Below are 20,260 nucleotides of genomic sequence, written 5' to 3' on the forward strand. Positions count from 1 at the left end.
CAAACCGTTCATCTATTTGGGCACAGCGTAAATAGATTGTGACCCAAAAATTATTTCCATAAGATGATCCTAACCCTACGATCTTTAGAAGATCCTATAAATGATTTTTGGAATCTCCATTTTCAGATCAGTTCAGATCGGAGGGTTAGGATGATCCAATGGAAATGATTTTTGGGGCACAGCCTATTTACGTTGTGCCCAAACATATGAACGGTTTGGATCATCAGAAAAAGTGGGCTGTACCTACTTTTTTCAGACTTCACGTGTTTTCACGGCCACCCATCATATAAATTCTCACATTTGATAGTTTAGAAAGTAGGTCATGTAAAACCCAATATTTATTGGAGAGTGAGTAGGGAGATCCGCGGAGTGAGATTAATAATACCAATGATCGATTTTTTATCCCGCATGGGGACATGTATTTTGCATTCCAGACTGTTGATCATGTAGAAACTCTTGAGGCGAACCATATGGTCTAGGTCCCATGTTGAATGAACATCCCTTGAGTAAAATGAAAGTCTATAAAAATCAACGGTTTAGCTTTTCTTGACACAACACTAAGTCAGGATTAACGTAGGATGATCCGATCAAGATGTTCTCAATGAAATTTAGCCGGGGTTGTGACAAGAAGTTTGATCAACGGATCTGATCATGTACACCTGCCACAACTAAGGCCCTAAAATTTGTCGTTAGGCTGTGTTTGTAGCATTTTTCCATATATTTTGCCCGGATAAATGATTAAATTTGGGAGATGATTTTTTCGCCCACTGTAGAATTATGCGCCCCGATGTTAGCGTCATTTGACGTCAAAAAAGCGTTACAAGCGGGGCGCATAATCCTACAGTGGGCGAAAAAATCATCTCGTAGATGTCCCCCTATTCACAAGCCCTATTTCATGGGGCCCACCACAAAAGCCCATCGAGTTTTTTTACACTGCAAGCGAGTGAGGAGGGAGAAAAATGGGAGAATATATATCATTTACCAAACTTTGGAGTTTGGCCAACCACTTGAAAGAGATAAAAGTAGGGAGTTGATATTTTCACCCCTCTGCAGTACGCATTCACCCCCTTGTAACGTAAACAGCAGCCAAACTTTAACGCTTTTTGACGCTTTTTGACGTCAGAAAGCGTTAAATTAAAGCTCAATCATATGAGACCAAAACCAAATAAAAGCTACTTCGCTTTTACACTCCCTCTCCAAAGTGATACAGACACCCCACATTATCCGCTCCTTCTGTCGGCTCTTCTCCTTTCTGCCTCCTTCACTCAATAAGAAGGCAACAAAAAAACCTCCTTTACACTTTCTAGGGTTTCTTTCCAAAAGAGAAACACCTGACTGTACTTCATCTCTCTCTGCAAACAAAAGAAAAAAAAAAAAAGGAAAAAACTTTTCTCGAAACGCTACCAACAAACGCCTGGTTCGCCTCGATCACGTGCACCATCATCGAGTTATCATGTGACTTGCTCAGGACTTGTACGGTTTCCCACATCATTACCTGAAAAAACTCCTTTTTTTCTTTCTTTTACGTTTCTTCTTTTTCCTTTTCGAGCTTCAGTTGCAGGAAAATATCGCTTGCATTGTTGATATTTCGAAGGAATAGGTCCGTTGTTTCGGTTTTAGCTCCGATTTTGTTTCGGAAAATCGGTTTTCTGGTATGTTCTAGGGTTTCGGTTTCTATGTAAGTGAGTTATGGGCTGTTTACAGTCGAAAACGAGCAATGTTCAATCTCCTGACGAAGAATCGCTACCAGCTGAAAAATCAGATCTAGGTATTTTATTTTCTTTGAATTTTCTTTTATTTTTCGTTTTTTTAGTATTCTGGATTTTTTTTATTTTTTATTTTATTTTTTGTTATCGATTCAAGCAGAAAAATCAGATCTAGGTTTTTTTATTGATTTTTCTTTTATTTTTCCTTTTTTAGCATTCTCGATTTAGTTGTGTTTTTGTTTTCACTGCAAGCAGAAAAATCAGATCTAGGTATAAGGTATTTAATTTTTTTTTCTTGAATCTTCTTTTATTGTTCATTTTTCAGTATTCTGGATTTTTTATTTTTTTGTCACCTCTACAAGTAGAAAAATCTAATCTAGATATTTGATTGATCTATTTAATTTTTTTGCTTGATTTTTCTTTTATTGTTTTTTTTTTAGTATTCTGGATTTTTTTATTTTTTTGTCATCTCTACGAGCAGAAAAATTTAATCTAGGTATTTGATTTTTCTCGATTTTTATTTGATTTTTCGTTTTTTATTATTCTGGATTTGGTTTTTTTGTTATCGCTACAAGCAGAAAAATCAGATCTAGGTATTTAATTTTTTTTCTCGATTTTTTATTTAATTTTTTTAATATTTTATTATTCTGGATTTAGTTTTTTGTTTGTTTTTGTTTTGTTTAGTAGCTAATGGAGATCCGGAGGATCAAGATCAAGTGCCGGCGTTTAAGGAGTACGGTCTTACCGAGCTTCGACTCGCGACGAACGGATTCAACAGTGATTTCATCGTGTCAGAGAGCGGAGAAAAAGCTCCGAATGTTGTTTACAAAGGGAAGTTGGAGAAGGAGAACAATCGGTTAGTTGCTGTAAAGCGCTTCTCCAAGCAGTCATGGCCAGATGCACAGCAATTTGTGGTAAATTTGATTGAATAATCTTTGTTTTCTTTGTTAAATGTAGAAAGAGGCAGCAGGTGTTCTCATGACAGTATTGTTCCGAGCATTGCCATTTCTGTTATCATGATAGTATTGTGCTGAGCATTGACATTTCTAATGATTTGAGTCATCTTTGTTTTCTTTGTCGAATGTAGACAGAGGCAGCAGGTGTCGGGAAGGTTCGGCATAAGAGACTGGTAAATTTGATTGGATGTTGTGCTGAGGGAGATGAGCGGCTTTTGGTTGCGGAATACATGCCGAATGATACTCTGTCCAAGCATCTCTTCCACTGTATGATCTTCTATTCTTGCTTGATGTTCTTTTCATTTCTGGAAGTAGTTTCTTAATTATTTGTGTAGGGTTATGCATATATGTACTTCTTATTGATGGCAATTGCTATTTGTTTATGTAGTACCATAGATAAGCTTATCTGCACTCGAGTGCCGCAACAGGGTGGGGGCCCACATTTTTTGGGAGATCACAAGCATTCACTTGGAAGGCCCTTCCATGGATAGGGTGTGTCCCGAAAATCAGCCCCGTTGGATCATCCTAACCCAATCAAAGGTGGAGGGGAAAATGGATAGACACTGTGTGTCCATGTTTCTGCCTATTTTTTCCCTCCACAAATGGCAGCGTTAGGATGATCCAATGGGGCTGATTTTTGGTACACAGCCTATCCATGAAGGGGCCTTCCAAGTGAATGCTTTGCATCCCCTAAAAAAATGTGGGACCACCCTGTTTCTGCACTCGAGTGCAGATAAGCTTATATGCACTCTTGTGCAGGAACACTTTACACACACACACACATTCATGTACAGTGTGTAAATAGTGTTTACTCTATGTCAGTGTGTAATGTGTATGCTACATACTGCTGCTACATTAATACAGCTACATTCATACTAAGTAAAATATACAAGAAGTCAGATGCATGCCTTCCAAGCTTTGAATAGCTTGGAAGCATTTTTTGCAATCTTAAGTTAATATTTATCTTCAAAAAACTCGATGTCAATTTTGTTCCGGATCTCCTCTCCTCATCATATGTTCTTAAAAGGTATGACAAGCTATATTATTTTTTTAATGACAAAGAAATCAATTAATATAGAGAAAAAATGGGGGAAACCCCCTGACCGATGTGGTCGCTACAAAGGAGAACAAAAGAAACAAAGAAAACAAGACAATTCAGGTACCAATCACCAAAAAAGGAGAGCATTAAGGCAGAAGGTAATAAAGAAACTCCATCCAAGCCCTCTCTACTCTAGCTTGGGCCAGCCTATAACAAGATATATTATTAAAACTTATATCATTTTGTGATTTTATTGTCTACCATCCCTAAACTAGGAATTGTAAGCATTCCCTTCCAGTAATCTAGTTTGATGGTAGGATTTTCCATGATCTATGAATGATTATTATTTCTTGGTGGGATTTATTATTTCTAGAATAACCCTCTAAAGATTGTCCTAAACACCACTCCAAGCCCTTCTTTCTTGATTGATCCCATCTCTATTTCGATTCCTTCATTGGTTGCATTAGCTATTTCCTCGATTTATGATTGTTCTTTAAGTTTTTCGCTTATGTTTCTTATGTGCTTGCCATTTGAATGCCTAACATTTCATTCCAAACCCATTTGCTAGTTTCAATTTGTTTCTGTAATGCCTTATTTATTGTATAAATCATAGTTTTAAAACTCCCTCGCATCACCGTGGACTCGGGAGTCGATTCACTTTTCCCTTGGCAGCGTTCTGCATTTTGCCACCGCGTTCCAGATTTTGCCCTAAAGAGTCAATAAAAACTCCTTCGACTCTCTCGAGTTATGACCGAGTCAACCGAGTACTCAGCTGCGTCAGCCGCATCAGCTGCATTCTTGGTCGCGTCTGCTCCGAGTCGACAAGGATTTTTCTTGGCCGCATTTTGACCCTCATCTGTATTTTTAAACACTGGTATACATAACTTTCTATGGAGTTTAGTACTTGGTGTACATGATAAAATTACTTAAACATGTTCACGGACACAAGCATGCTTTCTGTTGAATTCTTGTTTCATTTCACAAGTAGACGAGGTTTCTTCTTTTGTATCACCACTAGGGAAACAATGATGCTGCTAATTGCAGATAAACAACCCTAATTGGTTATGTGGTTTCTATCCAATGCTTTTGATTTTTTTAAACAAGGGCGAGCCCATGTGTAGAACAATTAAATTGCGGTTTATTTACATTGTTGAGTAGGACATTTGCTATTGTATTATATTATGTGTAGCCTTAATGCTTTTTTTTATAGGGGATAAGCAGCCGTTGCCATGGGAAATGCGTCTGAGGATTGCATACTATATTGCACAGGCACTTGATCATTGCGATACCGAAAATCGGAGAATCTATCATGATTTGAATGCATACAGAGTTCTTTTTGATGAGGTATACATATTTATTGTAGTCATTTTGAAAAATATTGTTGTGTTTTGCATACCTGACTATATGCGATCTACAAAATTCCTTATTGTTATATGCCTTTTTAACTTGAGCTTAGCTTCGCAAATATTCTCTTACCTCTATTCAAAGGAATTGTGGCAGTCATCATGGTTCTTGCTCTGTGCATTAAGTTGCTGTTCTGCCATCAATTTTGTTTATATAATTGTTTCTCCAGACATGCATGTATTTATTTACCCTTTCAACTCAACTCAACTCAACTAAGCCTTTGTCCCAAATCGGCGAATTTATTTCCCCTTTATCTCTCAGAAATTGAATGTTCTGTTTTCTCTATCATATGGAAGAAAGATGTGAGCAGATCAAATCCTCTTATTATTGATTTGAATTTATTGTTGTCAACTCCATGCAGATGTTGATCCTTTTTTTTTGTTAGTTTGTGATGCTTTCAGAGATATCACTCTTTGTTTTTGTGAAATGTCTTAGTGTTGGTGCGAGATTGTTGTGCTGATACAAAGCCTTGTGCTATTTCCTTCGTATATTTCAACACCCTTGACCTGGTTTTCTTACCTAGAGAATGGGGTTTTCGAGTTTCATATTGTATGGTGCAAGATTGTTGTGCTGGCTGCCTGAAACAATGACTTGGGCTTGAGGATTCTTAGATTTTGTTTCCTTTGGCCATGGCTACTTACCTAAAGATTGGGTGTCATCGCTTGCCTTTCTTAGATTTTGATACTTTTGACATGGTTTGCTTACCTAGAGAATGGGTTTGTCAGGTGTCATATTGTACAGTGCAAGATTGTTGTGCTGAATGCCTGAAACAATGACTTGGGCTTGAGGATTCTTAGATTTTTTTGCCTTCGACCATGGTTACTTATGTAAAGAATGGGTGTCAACTCTTATCTTTCTTCGATTTCAATACCCTTGAAATGGTTTCCTTACCTAAAATGGGGTTGTCAAGTTTCATATTGTACGGTGCAAGATTGTTATGCTGAATGCCTGAAACAAAGGCCTGGGCTCAGGGATTCTTAGGTTTTGTTGCCTTTATCAAGATTTACATAACTAAAGAATATGTGTTCTCTTTTCTTGTTACTCAGCTATGAAAGTGACAAACTTAGATGAGATTCCTTTGGGGCTTTGCTCCAAATATCACAAACCTTAGTTGCACGAATTGGGAACTGGAGTGGGATTTGGAATTGCTAAAAAAATTTCAAGATAATAGGGGAGATTCGGAGGAGAGAGTTGGATCTTGGGTAGAAACATAGAAAGTTGTTGCAATTAAGCCGCAACCGTACAACTCATCTTGCAACTATACCCAAAGGCACTAATATATTTATTTGCACCATCTTTGTCCCACAAATCCATGTATGGTAGAGATGTCATAATGGCGCATCGTTGAGTAGATATGTTTTATGGATAAAATCAAACTGTTAACTGTGAAACTCTGAACTACTGCTGCTTACTGTGGAGCTGTGTTTCTTGGACTGGGTTGAAGATTAAAAAAAAAAGGAAGGGCGGCTCAATGCACGAGGCTCCCACCATTGCGGGGTCTGGGGAGGGCTAGATGTATGCAGCCTTACCCCTTCTTTGCAGAGAGGCTGTTTCCGTGACCTGAACCCCTGACCACCACATCACAATGGAGCAACCTTACCGTTGCGCTCAAAGAACTTTAAAAAAAAAAACAACAACTCAAATATCATTAAAAAAATTTAAAAACCAACACAAAGAACTTTGCAGTAAGTGCTCGATCAAATGTTTGTCCATTAAGATAAAAATTCTGCAAAAAAAAAGAAAAAAGAACAATAATATTATGCTTGAAATTTTGATATTCACTCTAGGAAACGATTCTCTTGACCATAAATATTATTTGGTTACTGAAAATTTGTATCATTTTTTCCCGATTGGTTATATTTCTGAACTCAAATCTGTAATATATACTTATTTTATTGTAGAATAATATGTCCCAGCTAGATCACCATACCCTAACCAGATGTCTAAATCTAATCTTAAAAATGGTATCTAAAATACTCAAAATACCAAAGTTGTCATTAAGGACATTTTTGCAATTATATGAACTATTGGGGATGAATTTCAGATTTACCTTTGCATGTCCTAATTAGCTATTAAGGGCGGCCCAGTGCACGAGGTTCCCGCCATTGTGGGGTCTGGGGAGGGCTAGATGTATGCAGCCTTACCCCTGCTTTGCAGAGAGGCTGTTTCTGTGACTCGAACCCGTGACCACCAGGTCACAATGGAGCAACCTTACCGTTGCGCCAAGGCTTGCCCTCTTCCTAATTAGCTATTAAGAGTGGGAAAATTCTAGATGTTGTTTTGGGAGGTTAGAATCACCAAAATGAGCTCTACAGTTAGTAGGAACTTGCACGGGTAATCTAGGCGTTCTAAGGGATTCCAGGGGCAGAGTCATTTGGGCTCTTTCAGGGCCTATTGGGGTAACCGATGCGAGTGAAGCAGAGGTTCGAGCCGCTCATCAAGGGATTATTCGTCTTCAAAGGGATCTTATGGACTGTGCGATTGTGGACTGCCGCTCATCGGTAAACCCCCCCCCCCCCCCCCCCCCCCCGTAGGTTTGCTTAGTTATTTGATGAGATTTGTGATAGAACTGATGGTGCCTTTTATCCTTTTTGCATGTAAGAAGATCGGCCAATGGGATTGCAGATAGATTAGCCTGGGAAGGAGTAGATAAATAGAGTCTGAAGCTCTTCGATTTTCTTCCTCCATAATTGAGCTTTTTCTTTGTTATTGATATGTTGCTTTTTGTTTTGTGCCTTCGCTTTTATTTTTGGGGTGGAGATGCTCAGTCGCCCTGTTTCTTTTCAATGAAATCTGCTGCCATTCAAAAAAAAAAGAAGTTAGTAGGAACTTGCATACATTTCGAGACAATGGGCACCACAAAATGATCAAATACCAGCACAGAACATGGTGTCGCTTCAAGTGCTTGATCTTACAAGCTCCGGCACCATGACACGCTCTCTCGATATTCCTAAAGACAAATGAATAGAGGAGGACGAGAGCCCTAGGGCTTGCACATGAAAATGAAGAAAATGTGAGTATCAAGTTGAGTCTAGTCCATTTAAAAAAAAAAAGAAAAAAAGTTAAGAGTCTAGAATCTTTTCATTATATATAATATTTCTTTGATTTTACAAGTACACCCTTAATTAATTGTACATGATAGAAAGGGTAGAAAGGCACACTCCTCCTATATTTTATATACAGAAGTTGTGGTATATTAAGAATACAAATATCCGTCCATGTGACTAATATACACTCTGTAATAATGGTGTATAGGTCGCCCTCTCGTCCACAGCAAAACCTATGCTTCTATTACCTACACAATCGATCTCGGAATTGTGCCTACCAATGAGAAAATGATCTGCTGCAATAGCAAACGAGGAGCAATGGACAAGAAGATGGTCCACTGATTTCTCCATTGCTTTCCACATGACTCGGGTCACCTCGTATATAGCTGGCTATTATAATGCAAGTGTGTGCTATAATGATCCATCAGTAGTTTAAGATACAGATACAACTCTGAAATAGATACATGATTTAAACTACTAATTATACATGTTTTACTTGTAGTGGTTATGTATGTAGGCACTCAAATATTCTATAATATGTTTATATTCATATATAGAGAAATATAAACAACCATTCAAAAAATAAAAACATAGAGATATGTAAACAATGAGTTCTGCTAAACGCCTGTATGCGGATGGGATGTGTAATTTTAATTTTTTTGGACCAGCTCAGTGCCTGGATAACTTAACTTTGAAAATATAATTGAGCTTTCATTTTTATGCTTTGTTGCTGGGATATTGCCAAAGAACCTAATCAATCCCTAGGGTGCCTCGCGGTTGGTCTTGTTGCCTTGGCTTTTTTAGGCTTCTGTGTTTCTTTAATTTAACTGAGACATCATTTATGTCCGATATGCCTTCCTTCTAAACCTCACTTTTTTTTTTTTTTTTTTGAAATGGCATCCTTCTAAACCTCACTTGAGCAGCTAATTCTGTGTTCATATCTAAAAGCCTGCTTATTTTTTTTTTTTTTGAAAGGGAAAGCCTGCTTATTTGCTTAGTAGGGCATTTCAAATCTAACCGACCGACCAATCCTATCACAATGTTTCTTTACATCATCTATGTTCAATCGATGCTTGTCAGCCCTGATCCTTGGATGACATAAAATCATGGAAGAAGGATATGTCATTTGCATCATCACTCGGAATGATATTACATTGTACTTCATAGGCTCACATAATGTATTTAAAAATGTTGAATTTTGTCTTTGCATTTGTTGAAATTGGAATGTCTTCTAGACCTTGATTACGTTTACATACGACTTTTGATTGCAGTGGATTTGCTTTGCTAAATCTGGTGTATATTCTTCTAGGAATTACCTTTTTATTCTATTTGGATCAACATATTTATCTTTTTTATTTAAAAAGAAATATTTGTGGACTATGCCAGGATGGTGACCCTCGTTTATCTAGCTTTGGCCTTATGAAAAATAGTAGAGATGGAAAAAGTTATAGTACCAATTTGGCTTACACTCCACCAGAGTTCCTGCGGACAGGTAAATATGTCTCCATTATCCTGTTGGAGGTGCTGTAATTGATTTAAATCTGGTTATAGGGATGTTTGTAACCTGTCTGTATTACCATTCTTTTATCTTCGAATATTTTTCATTACTGAATTTAGATTTTGATATTTCAAAGTTTTATATAAGCTAACGCATGCTACTGACCGCCATTCAAAAAAAAAGAAAGCATGCTTCTGATTTGGTGTTCATGCAGTATGAGTATTTAAGGCATAGTTGAGTGTCTCTCGCAGTTCAATTTGGTAATAGATTTGATGGGCAGAATTAAACTGTCTGACAGTACTATAACCTACTTTAGTTACTAGAGTTGGATAGAAGTGGGAGCAGCGACCGCTTGTCGAAAATAAGTAGCTATAGGATTCAAAGCACGTAGGAAATATGAGATGGTTTATTCTCTCTTTTCTTCCCTTTCTTCTATTTTTCTTCCTGGTCCTACATCACCACATCCCTACAAAACTTACATAAGGTTGTGGACAAGCTAATTTTTTAGTAACTTTTGTAATGCACATTAACAATGGTTGGTTGCACATAGTCAGTTTTTTTCACCACCAAATTATCTTTCCCTTAGAGTTCTCATCCAATCCAGAATCACCTAGTGCAGGAGAAATTTGATTATAGAACCATGTTTTTGGTGTAATAGAAATTGAAGCCAGCTCTCCATGAGGTGCATTTGATGTTAGGAAACAAGTTGATTATCCACACACACAAAAAATGACAGGTTGATTATTGATATGCCTGTGATTTGCGGCAACAGTATGGTAAAGGCATGCCAAGTGCTGGTATCTCATGCAATCTGTTTGTAACTTGGCAGAATCCATTTTGGTTTTCAATTTTGTGCTGACTGTGCAGATATCTGAATAGAAAATCTGTAAATTCCTATCCATGAGACCCTTTCTGTCTGACAAAATAAGGTTATTTCCTTTCAAAATTTAAGCTCATTTCATTTTGATTTCGTGGACTCAATACTGTCTTCATTAATGATTGACATTACTTTTCTCGATGTTTTCAGTGTGTTCCATTTTTTTATTTTTTATTTTCTGCTTTCTAAATTGAAGGCCTTTTTGGAAACCTTTCTGGTACTCCAGTTTCTGGAATGTTCTCTATGCAGTGCCCTTTTAAAAACTTATGAGTTACCAAGTTATACGCATGGTTTTAAATTTCGGCCTAATTTTAAATTTCGGTGGAGACCAAAACCGAAATTTGGCGAAATCCGGAATTTCTCGGTTTACAAAATTTCGGCCAAAATTTCGGCCAAAATTTCAGAATTTCTGTCCGAAATTTCGAAATGAATTAAATAATATTTTTTTATTATTACGGGATTTTGGCCCAAAATTTTGGATTTCGGCCCAGACTGAAATTGGGTCCGAAACCGAAATTTAAAACCTTGGGTATATGTACCCACCTAATGCCCACTACCATGAAATTCATGGGAGCCCATAAATATGCCATAATTTATCTCATATTATATAATCTCATAATTTTTATAGAAGATATAGTTTGGGGGATTTTATATGGTGTGAGCGCTTATAGTATCGTATTTTTCTACAAGTACTGTACGGACCACATCATAGGACGATCCAAACTGGAGGGTTAGGATCATCCTATAGAAATGATTTTTGGGGCACAACGTATTTACGTTACGTTGTGGCCCATCACATCTATGGTTTGGATCATCCTTTAGTGTGCTCCGTACAGTACTTTTAGAAAAATACGGGACTATAAGGGCTCAAAGCATATAAACACTCATAGTTTGGTGTTCAGGCCTCCGTCTTCAGTGGATTTGATTTGGCTGCTCAATTATGCAGGCAGAGTCATCCCAGAAAGTGTGACCTACAGTTACGGGACCGTTCTGTTGGATCTTTTGAGCGGGAAGCACATCCCACCAAGCCATGTATGTTGCATTTGACTCAAAACACTATTTGGTTTGTTTTTCATTTTCTTTCAAGATATTTCAGGACTCAAAACACATCTGGAAAGAATCCGCTGATAGATTCATATCATAAAATTCTGCTGTTCCATGCAACTATCTTAGAAAGGAGCTTCAAGGAAGATAACCATAAATAAGCTGGATCGATCCTTGGCCATGCAGATACTTGAACCATTCATATCATATAATTCCGCTATTCCATGCAACTATCTTAGAAAGGAGCTTCAGGGAAGATAATCATAAAAAAGTTGGATCGATCTTTGGCTATGCAGATAGTAGATATTATAACCATTCAAAACTGCAGTGCCTAGCATTTTTTAATGAAGTTCATCCATTTTTATAAAGAATTCCAGAAATAACAGCAGAAAAGCTTGCTGAAACTTGGGGGTTCTGGTGAAAAATCGAAATGTAGATCTTCATCTGATGATGATGATGTCTATTTCTGGAATCTGGATGGTGTTGCAAGATTGAGGTTAAAGATTTAGCCTTTTTACACCACACTATTCTGTCCGAGAAAAAAAAAGTTGGAATACCCTTCTTCGTATCATGGCTTTGAAAAGCCTTCTGTTCATGAAGGATGACATCCTTAATTTGGTGGGGATGCTTTGACAAGAGGGAATCCCTTGGCAGAGACGGACCAATTCAGTGAGATATGTAATTTATTTTTTGGGGATTCTATTCTTAGCAATTGCCATTTGTTCAATTAGAGCTAAAGACTTGGAGGTTTTATTTATCTATAAATGTAAGCCCATTGGCCACTTTTGAGAACAAAGAAGATTTTTGCTCTCAAGCTTGGTTGAACCATAGCGCAGGAGAAAATCCTCAAGGGCACACACACTATTTCTCACTCACTCTTTATTTCCTTTCTCTGGTCTTTTTCTTTAATTTCTTGCTTTAATTATCTTCATTTTCAGTTCATGATCTCTACATATTATTCTTTGATCCCCGTACCCTTTAGTTTCTCACCAAAAACCCTGCCCGCACCTCCCCAGCATATGTTTGCACCTTCCTGACATATGCCCTCACCCTTCTAAACCCATCCTAAATCTATTACAAATATATTTCCAATCTAATCACATATTTTAGGATCCGAACCGCTAATTTTTCACCCAGCTTTTTCACCCCTAACGCCCCTTTCATAGATTACCCTACATCAACTTGGTATTTAACTATATGTATAATGATCTTTCCGTACCCATCCTGCATTAGTTTGGCATCAGAGCATGCATCATTATCTGACACACCCATGAGTATTATAGAGCTACCAGATTTTGATGGTGCAATTCAAAGGGAATTTGTTGAATGGGTAGAACCATTGGAGACATTTGTTGCACCGTCATGCGGGCAATGAGCAGAGGATTTGCATTGCCCAAAGGAGTTCCTGTCCCCACTGATGTAATTTGGTTACATCAGTCAATTACATTGTCATCTTTCAAAAAAAAATGTTTAGTTTACCTCGAGTGATAGTGAAAAGGGGGAGCATCTCTCTAACTCACTCGTCTTTCTTTCATTCTCATCTCAACATGGTACAGAGCCCCAAGGCTTTGATCCCCTAGGGACCATTGGAAGAAAACCCTTCTTCCTCACGCCTCTACCACTCGCCGTAATCTTCTCCTTCTTCCATGCCTGCTTCACCCCACCCTCACCACTGCCTCCTTTCTTCCCCTCGTCACACTCGCAGACCACTTCCTCACACCTCCACCACTCCTCTCATCTCCGTGGATGGTCTCTATCGCCTTGATTGCACCCCCCTCCTTGTTGCATGCTTCTTTTGATGCCTACCAGTGACATTGCCGTCTAGGCCATCCCTCCCTTTCACGACTTTAGCAGTCATCTGTTGACTCTGGCCCTCTTCAGCCTTTTCAGTGCGAGTCCTGTGAGCTCAGAAAACACCATCGTGTGCCCTTCCCCTCCCAGGTCCTTACTCGTGCCTCTACTCCTTTTTAGCTAGTACATTCTGATGTATGGGGTCCCGCCAAGACCACATCTCTCTCTCAGGTTATCGATATTCTCTTGTCTTTGTGGATGATTTCTTTCGTATGACTTGGTTAATTCTCCTTAAAGACCCCTTTGAGGTCTTTCGCGCGTTTCTCATGTTTCATGTAGAGATTTCTACCCAATATGATTGTCGTCTTAAGTGCGCATTGATAATGTTAGGGAATACTTATTTGCTGACTTTTGAGATTTCTTATCCACCCATGGCATTATTCATCAGTCCTCTTGCGCCTACACGTCCTAGCAAAATGTGTTGCCGAGAGGAAACTCCGATGCTTACTTGATATGGCCGGCACTCTTCTCTTTCAAATGCGGGTTCCTCAACTCTATTGGAGTGGTGCCATCCTTACATCTTGTTTCCTGGCTAATCGCCTCCTCTCTTCTATTTTAGATGACACCTCACTCTTCTCAATCTTACATCCTCAGGGGGATCCATTTCCCCTCACTCCGCGGATTTTTGGTTGTGATTGTTTTTTGTTCACAACCTCTCCCCCGGCCTGGATAAGTTTGTCCCTCGGGCGGAGCGATGCGTCCTAGGGTATTCTCTTACTTAGAATGGTTATTATTGTTATAGTCCTCGACTACGGGGCTTATTTGTTTCCGCCGATGTCACATTCTTTGAGTCCGTCTCCTACTTTACTGCACCTGCTGAGAGTAGTCCCATTGTATCCGACTCTCAGGTTCCTATTCCTGTTCCTGTTCTACCTGATTCTGTATGTTCACCCTCTTTACCATTGCTGGTGGCTTCTAGTCCTCCTCTTCCTCGTCCTCCTTCCGCTGCTCCTATCATGGTTTTAAATTTCGATCGAAATTCGAAATTCCGGTGGGGACCGAAATCGAAATTTCCCAAAATTTGAAATTTCGTGAAATACCAAATTTTGGTCCGAAATTTCGAGAAAATGTCATTTAAAAAAAAAGAAAGAAATGTTACAAAATTTTGGTCCGAAATTTCGGATTTTGGTGGGGTCCAAAATCGGTACCGAAACCGAAATTTAAAACCTTGGCTCCTATACAGGTTTATCAGCGGCAATAGCGGCCAGATGCCTCCCACCCTCCTCTCAAGGCATCATCTTCTCAGCCAGAGATCCCGGCCCCTTCATCCTAGATACCTCTTGTTCCCTCTCCCGATGTGGCTGTAGACTCCCCTATTGCTTCACAGACTCGTTCCTGTTCTACTGCCCATGCTATTTCTCACTTTGTCTCTTATGATCATCTCACTCTTACTTTTTCGCAATTTTGTGTCATTCTTGTCCTCTATTTCCTTACCCAGGTCTGTGCCTGAGGCCATGGTTTGAAATTTCGGTCCGAAATCCGAAATTTCGGTCAACATCGACACCAAAACGACCGAAATCCGAAATATCCGAAACGGAAATTTCGGCGAACTTTCGGAAAATTTCGGCGAAATTTCACAGCGAAATTTCACATAAAATATTAATTTTTTATTCCTTTACAAAATTTCAGCCGAAATTATCGAAATTTCGGTAATTTCAGACCAAAAAACCGACATTTCGAGCGTCTTTACCCAATTTTGACCGAAATTTCGGTTTCTGCTAGGTCCGAAATATATGTCGAAACCGAAATTTCAAACCATGCCCGAGGCCATTGCTCATCCAGGCTGGTGTGCTGCTATAGACACAGATGGCATACAGAGGTTAAAGGCATTCCTTGAAAAAGAATTTTCTACAAAAGACCTTGGGAGTCTAAGATACTTTTTGGAAATCATGGTAGCTTATTGGAAATCATGGTAACTTATTCTGGTAGCAGTCTCTCCCTCTCACAAAGGGAATATGTACTAGATCTGTTAGATGAGAAGGGTTCTATGGGTAGGAAGTCTGCTGCTATTCCCATGGACCCAAAAACAAAGCTACATCCAGACAAGGGAGACTTGCCATATGACCCTGGCAGATATAAACGACTAGTAGGGAAGCTGATCTACCTCACAATTACTCGCCCAGGCGTGGTTAGCAAGTTCATGAATGCACCACGCACCTCCCACTGGGTTGCTGTGATTTAGATTCTTCGATACTTGAAAAGTGCGCCAGGCAGAGGCTTGCTATTCAAGAAGCATGGACATGAGAAGTTGGAAGGATTTAGCAATGGAGACTGGGCAAGGTCACCAGCAGACAGGAGATCTTCCACCGGATATTGTACCTTTTTTTGGGGGGGTAACTTAGTGTCTTGGAAAAGTAAGAAACATGATGTGGTAGCCAAGTCGAGTGTAGAGGCAGAATATCGTGCCATGTCACACACAGACGGAGAACTTATTTGGTTGCGCTCTCTTCTATCTGAGACCAGCTTCCCTTCTTCATCTCCTGCCCAGCTTTATTGTGATATTAGAGCTTCTATTCACATTGCCACCAATCCTGAGTTTCATGAGCAAACCAAGCACATAGAGGTGGATTGTCATTTCTTACGCCAAAGGATCCAAAAGGGAGACGTGCACTACTTTCACTAGATCCATAGATCAGCTAGCTGATGTATTTACGAAGCCCTTGAGTAAAGCCAAGATAAATGATATTATGACATCTACATTCCAGCTTGAAGGGGAGTGTTAGAGTGTATATGTGCCTAAGGGCACTTTGGTCTTTGTAGTTTTCTCCTTATATAAATACAGAAGTGAGGGTGATCATCTCTCTAACTCACTCTTCTTTCTCTCATTATCATCTCAACAAGATGAAAGGGCAGAGAGAGGATCATACTACTACAAAAAGAGGAGTGTGTGTGTGTGTGTGTGTGTGTTGGGGTTGGATGTGATGACCCCTAAAGAAAGGAACAAAAGAAGCAATAGACTGTAAGAGGGGGCTTCTCTTGTCTTGGCCAATGAGTGGCTCTAACTAATCTACCCCTTCCCTTGCAAAGTGAGGGGTCGTGTCGTTAATTTTATTGTTTTTAATGTCGATCTAAACATTTTTTATTATTTTTAAGATGTTTTAATTTCATAGTTCTATGTATGGTAGAAGAAATAGTATAAATTTGATAATGATCCCTAAATATGGAAGTTTAATTTCTAAATGGGATATGATATGCACTCCCTTGCTTTGGTATTGGCTCGTCTTTCTTTGTTTTATCCCTTTTCCATTGGCTGTTGTTTATCTCAGAAAGTTGTCAACGGTCAAACTGAGAAAGTTTAAAATAAAGTGTGCTGATATCAAAACAAGGGAGCACATATATTATCTCTTTTTTCTAAATTTCTAAAGTAAGTTCTTATGATTAATTTGACCAAAGTTTGTTAAGCTTTCCATGGTTTTGCTGTCCCAATAGGAGTTCATCTGTACTTGTATTTATAATTTTGTAATCTATTCGCCAGCTACCAGGCTGCTTTTTTCACCCATACATATCGACATTAAATTTCTTCTAAATCATAATGAGTGCTACTTTTTTCTAGCTGGGAGTACATCTGTTAGAAGCTTTTATAAGCTGTGATTGATGTTGCCTTGCAGGCATTAGATTTAATAAGAGGGAAAAATGTATTGATGTTGATGGATTCGTCCTTGGAGGGGCAGTACGCAAATGAAGATGCTACTAAATTAGTTGAGCTTGCTTCTAAATGCCTTCAATATGAGCCTAGAGATCGACCCAATACTAAGTTTCTTCTCACGTCAGTTGCGCCTCTTGAAAAGCAGAGTGAGGTAGAAGCACATAACTGTATTTGAGTTGAAAATCTAGCCAATACTGTTATTTTTTTTTGGAAATTTTGCTTTGTAAATTGTATTTATTCTTTCCTTATATATTTCCATTGGGGTTTGCAGGTGGCATCAAATGTTCTTATGGGTCTGCAAAAAACTACCGTGGTACTACCAACCATGCTCTCTCCTCTTGGAAAAGCTTGTGCAAGGAGGGATCTTACTGCTGTACATGATATCTTGCTTAAAACTGGTTACAAGGACGAAGAGGGTGCTGAAAATGAGGTGAGAAAAATCTAGTCTTCTTTGTCTGGATTTTTTTTCATGATCTCGAAGTTGTTTGCTGTATAAAGTCATTGTCAGTATTGAATTGATATGTCAGAAATAAGAGACATTAAATAAGTGAAACTAATTGACACCAATATATGACATTGATGTGTGGCAAATAACCACTTCTCAAAAGACATTTCTCTTGGTGTTGATTTGTCTTACATTTTTACTAGTTTACTTTCAGAAAATGTGGTTTCTTTTAACCTTATTTTTTTTAAATATGACAATTGTATTCATACCATGAAAATACATTGGGGATTACATTGGGGACCATGATTCCCCTCGTGCTTTTACATAGTATGATAGGATTGGGTATACCCTATACCAAAAGACAAAACCAAAATACATGCGGATCCACTGTTAACTACATGTGCTATTTGTTGACTGCTTCTTTGTTCCAAACCCCAAAAAACCACCCCAAGAGCTCCTGCACCACCTTATCGCTTTATGCTTGTTTAAGGACTTGGCAATCTTACATGGTATCTTTGTGTCATTGTGATGTGAATATGAAGCTGTCATTTCAAGAATGGACGCAACAGGTGCAGGAGATGTTAAACACGAAGAAATTTGGGGATATTGCATTCAGGGATAAGGATTTCAAGAGTGCCATTGATTATTATTCAAAGGTAAGTTTGTCGTGTATTTTTCCTTGTATTTTTCTTTTGGGGAGTACTTTTACTTTTAAACTGGGTTCGGGCTTTCTAAATAGTTATAAAATGATTGAGAAACACAGTAAAAAATCATCTTGATGACATGGCATATGAGAAAGCTGAAAAGAATGAGAGAATCCTTAGAGATATTTTTATTTGATAATGAGAAGCATTAGAGATATTAGAAGAATAATTGCAGGGTACTTACGTACTCCCTTGAAATCTGCACAAAATATCATCAACGTGCATAAGCATGCTATCTGGAATAGGCTCACAAAAGAACATGGTACTCTCATGACGTTTTATTTGAAGCACAACTAGGCAAACACAAAACTATAAATTAATATCAAATTTTCAATTCTATTTTTCAGAAAGACATTCAGGTTTTCCAAATTCTAATCCAAGTTTCCGTGGCAGTTGTTTCTGACGTAAAGGTCCTCCTTATGTAATCCTTTCCAGATTTGACAGTACTAGTAAATAGAAATGATAAAATTAACAAAATTTCAAGCCCTAATGTGTTAATGCCACACCTTATGATGTAGCTATTATCATTTCCGCTGATTCGCCTCGCCATGTTAACATGAAAATCAATATGCTCTTTGTTAGTTTGTTCATCACAATATTTTTAGGGAAATGATTTTAGCGCTACCATGTTTTGATAAGATGCGCGAAGCATCTTATCGTTTAGTATTTAAAGGGCTGTCAGGAGATAATTTTGGTTCTCAAAAAGCACTTACTGGACTTTAAATACTAAAGGACAAGATATGTCGCGCATCTTTATCAAATCATGGGAGTGCTGAAATCATTTCCCTATTTTTATGTTCACAGTTTTCGTTACAAGATTTGCTCTTGGATCATATGGTGAGTAAATTGTATCACTTCGAAAAATGCAGTTGGTGGTGCTAATGTCGGTTCCTTCGGCCACTGTCTTTGCGAGGCGAGGCCTGTCCTACTTGATGAACGGCCAGCCAGAACTTGCCCTACGGGATGCAATGCAGGCTCAAGTGTGCATGCCCGAGTGGCCCACCGCCTTCTACTTGCAGGCTCTTGCCCTCTCCAAGCTTGGAATGGAGACCGATGCTCAGGACATGCTTAACGATGGAGCTGCTTTCGAAGCAAAGAGGCAAAATCCAAATCCCTGGCGTGGCTAGACTCCTCCTGGTAAAAACGCTGGATTCGTATACTTTATAACCTTGTCAAGTCTCTGCTTCTACCACAGCGATCTTGCCTTATTATGGCCGTTGGATCGGAGGCACGGCTGAATGAGAACCATGAAATGTTGGAAAAGTGGGAGTTATTTTGTGTTATTTGGAGTTATTACTGCCAATTCAATGTTTCAGAGCAGTGTATATTCAGAGAATAGAAATAAGTAGCTGATGAAACATTAGGGTTTTCATCTCTTACTGGTGTTGAACTTTGTCCTGGCAAATCAGTGTTGGCACTGAAATTGGCCCAAATGGTACTCACAAAGGAGGATTTGTAAATTGAAGGAAACTGAAGACTATGTTGGTTATATGAAAGGGGGAGATATGGAGACTCTTTTACTTCGCTTAGTTAAGGAACATAATCCTTTTTTTATGCTAATGCTGAGAATGCTGGATGCGTGCAGTCACCAGTCAGAGTCTTGATTAATGCTAATGATCAATTTCTGGGTCCTACGCTGGATATGTATGTGCAATCCAGACCGTTGATCTTATAAAAAGCATCATGATTACTGTCTTTGATCTCATGCCGAATGGGTGCCCCATGTATAAGGTAAAAGACACGAGGCTTGATCTGATTAAGGAGTTCTTAATGGCATTTTGTTGTACTTATGGCCCAATCAACATTCATCTCGTACACACAGGCCTAAGAAGTGGCTGTTAGGAAAGAGCCTAACTACCTCGTCTTTTTAGCATTTTTCTTGAAATAATTTGATCTCGGCCCCTTTGTAACTTGTATGTCTTGCCCCTTCTTTTATTTTAAAATCTATCCGTTACAAAAGGGTGAGTTAAAGAAGTTTTCGATTGATAGATGTCCCTTAAAAAAGGCATTTACACCAATTTGGAGCCATCTAAGTTTAACTTC

General features: G+C 38.6%; 1 protein-coding gene across 3 annotated transcripts; it reads left to right on the plus strand.

The window, feature by feature from the left end:
• Positions 1 to 1,240: 1,240 nt before the first annotated feature.
• LOC143884939 (serine/threonine-protein kinase BSK2-like) lies at positions 1,241 to 19,746 on the plus strand. 3 transcript variants are annotated; one of them, XM_077388815.1, is made up of 11 exons: positions 1,241 to 1,473; positions 1,556 to 1,768; positions 2,391 to 2,620; positions 2,794 to 2,929; positions 4,912 to 5,045; positions 9,539 to 9,644; positions 11,474 to 11,559; positions 17,031 to 17,219; positions 17,340 to 17,498; positions 18,056 to 18,169; positions 19,087 to 19,746. In XM_077388815.1, exons 2-11 carry the CDS (start codon positions 1,690 to 1,692, stop codon positions 19,342 to 19,344), a joined length of 1,491 nt encoding a protein of 496 aa, XP_077244930.1. In that variant the 5' UTR covers positions 1,241 to 1,473; positions 1,556 to 1,689; the 3' UTR covers positions 19,345 to 19,746. The 3 variants fall into 3 exon arrangements, with proteins under 3 accessions (XP_077244930.1, XP_077244929.1, XP_077244931.1); XM_077388814.1 differs by having other exon boundaries at positions 1,241 to 1,768; XM_077388816.1 differs by having other exon boundaries at positions 1,241 to 1,768; positions 2,394 to 2,620.
• Positions 19,747 to 20,260: the final 514 nt, after the last annotated feature.

This window comes from Tasmannia lanceolata, unplaced genomic scaffold (assembly GCF_043159265.1).
Source record: "Tasmannia lanceolata isolate RefF3 unplaced genomic scaffold, GAP_Taslan_0.1 ptg000008l, whole genome shotgun sequence".
In the NCBI taxonomy this organism is placed as follows: Eukaryota; Viridiplantae; Streptophyta; class Magnoliopsida; order Canellales; family Winteraceae; genus Tasmannia; species Tasmannia lanceolata.

Coding starts and splice junctions, on each gene's coding strand:
- LOC143884939 (XM_077388814.1), top strand. CDS start 1,690: ATGGGCTGTTTACAGTCGAAAACGAGCAATGTTCAATCTCCTGACGAA. Junction 2,930..4,911: donor GTCCAAGCATCTCTTCCACT/GTATGATCTTCT, acceptor TTTTTTTTATAG/GGGATAAGCAGCCGTTGCCA. Junction 5,046..9,538: donor ACAGAGTTCTTTTTGATGAG/GTATACATATTT, acceptor GGACTATGCCAG/GATGGTGACCCTCGTTTATC.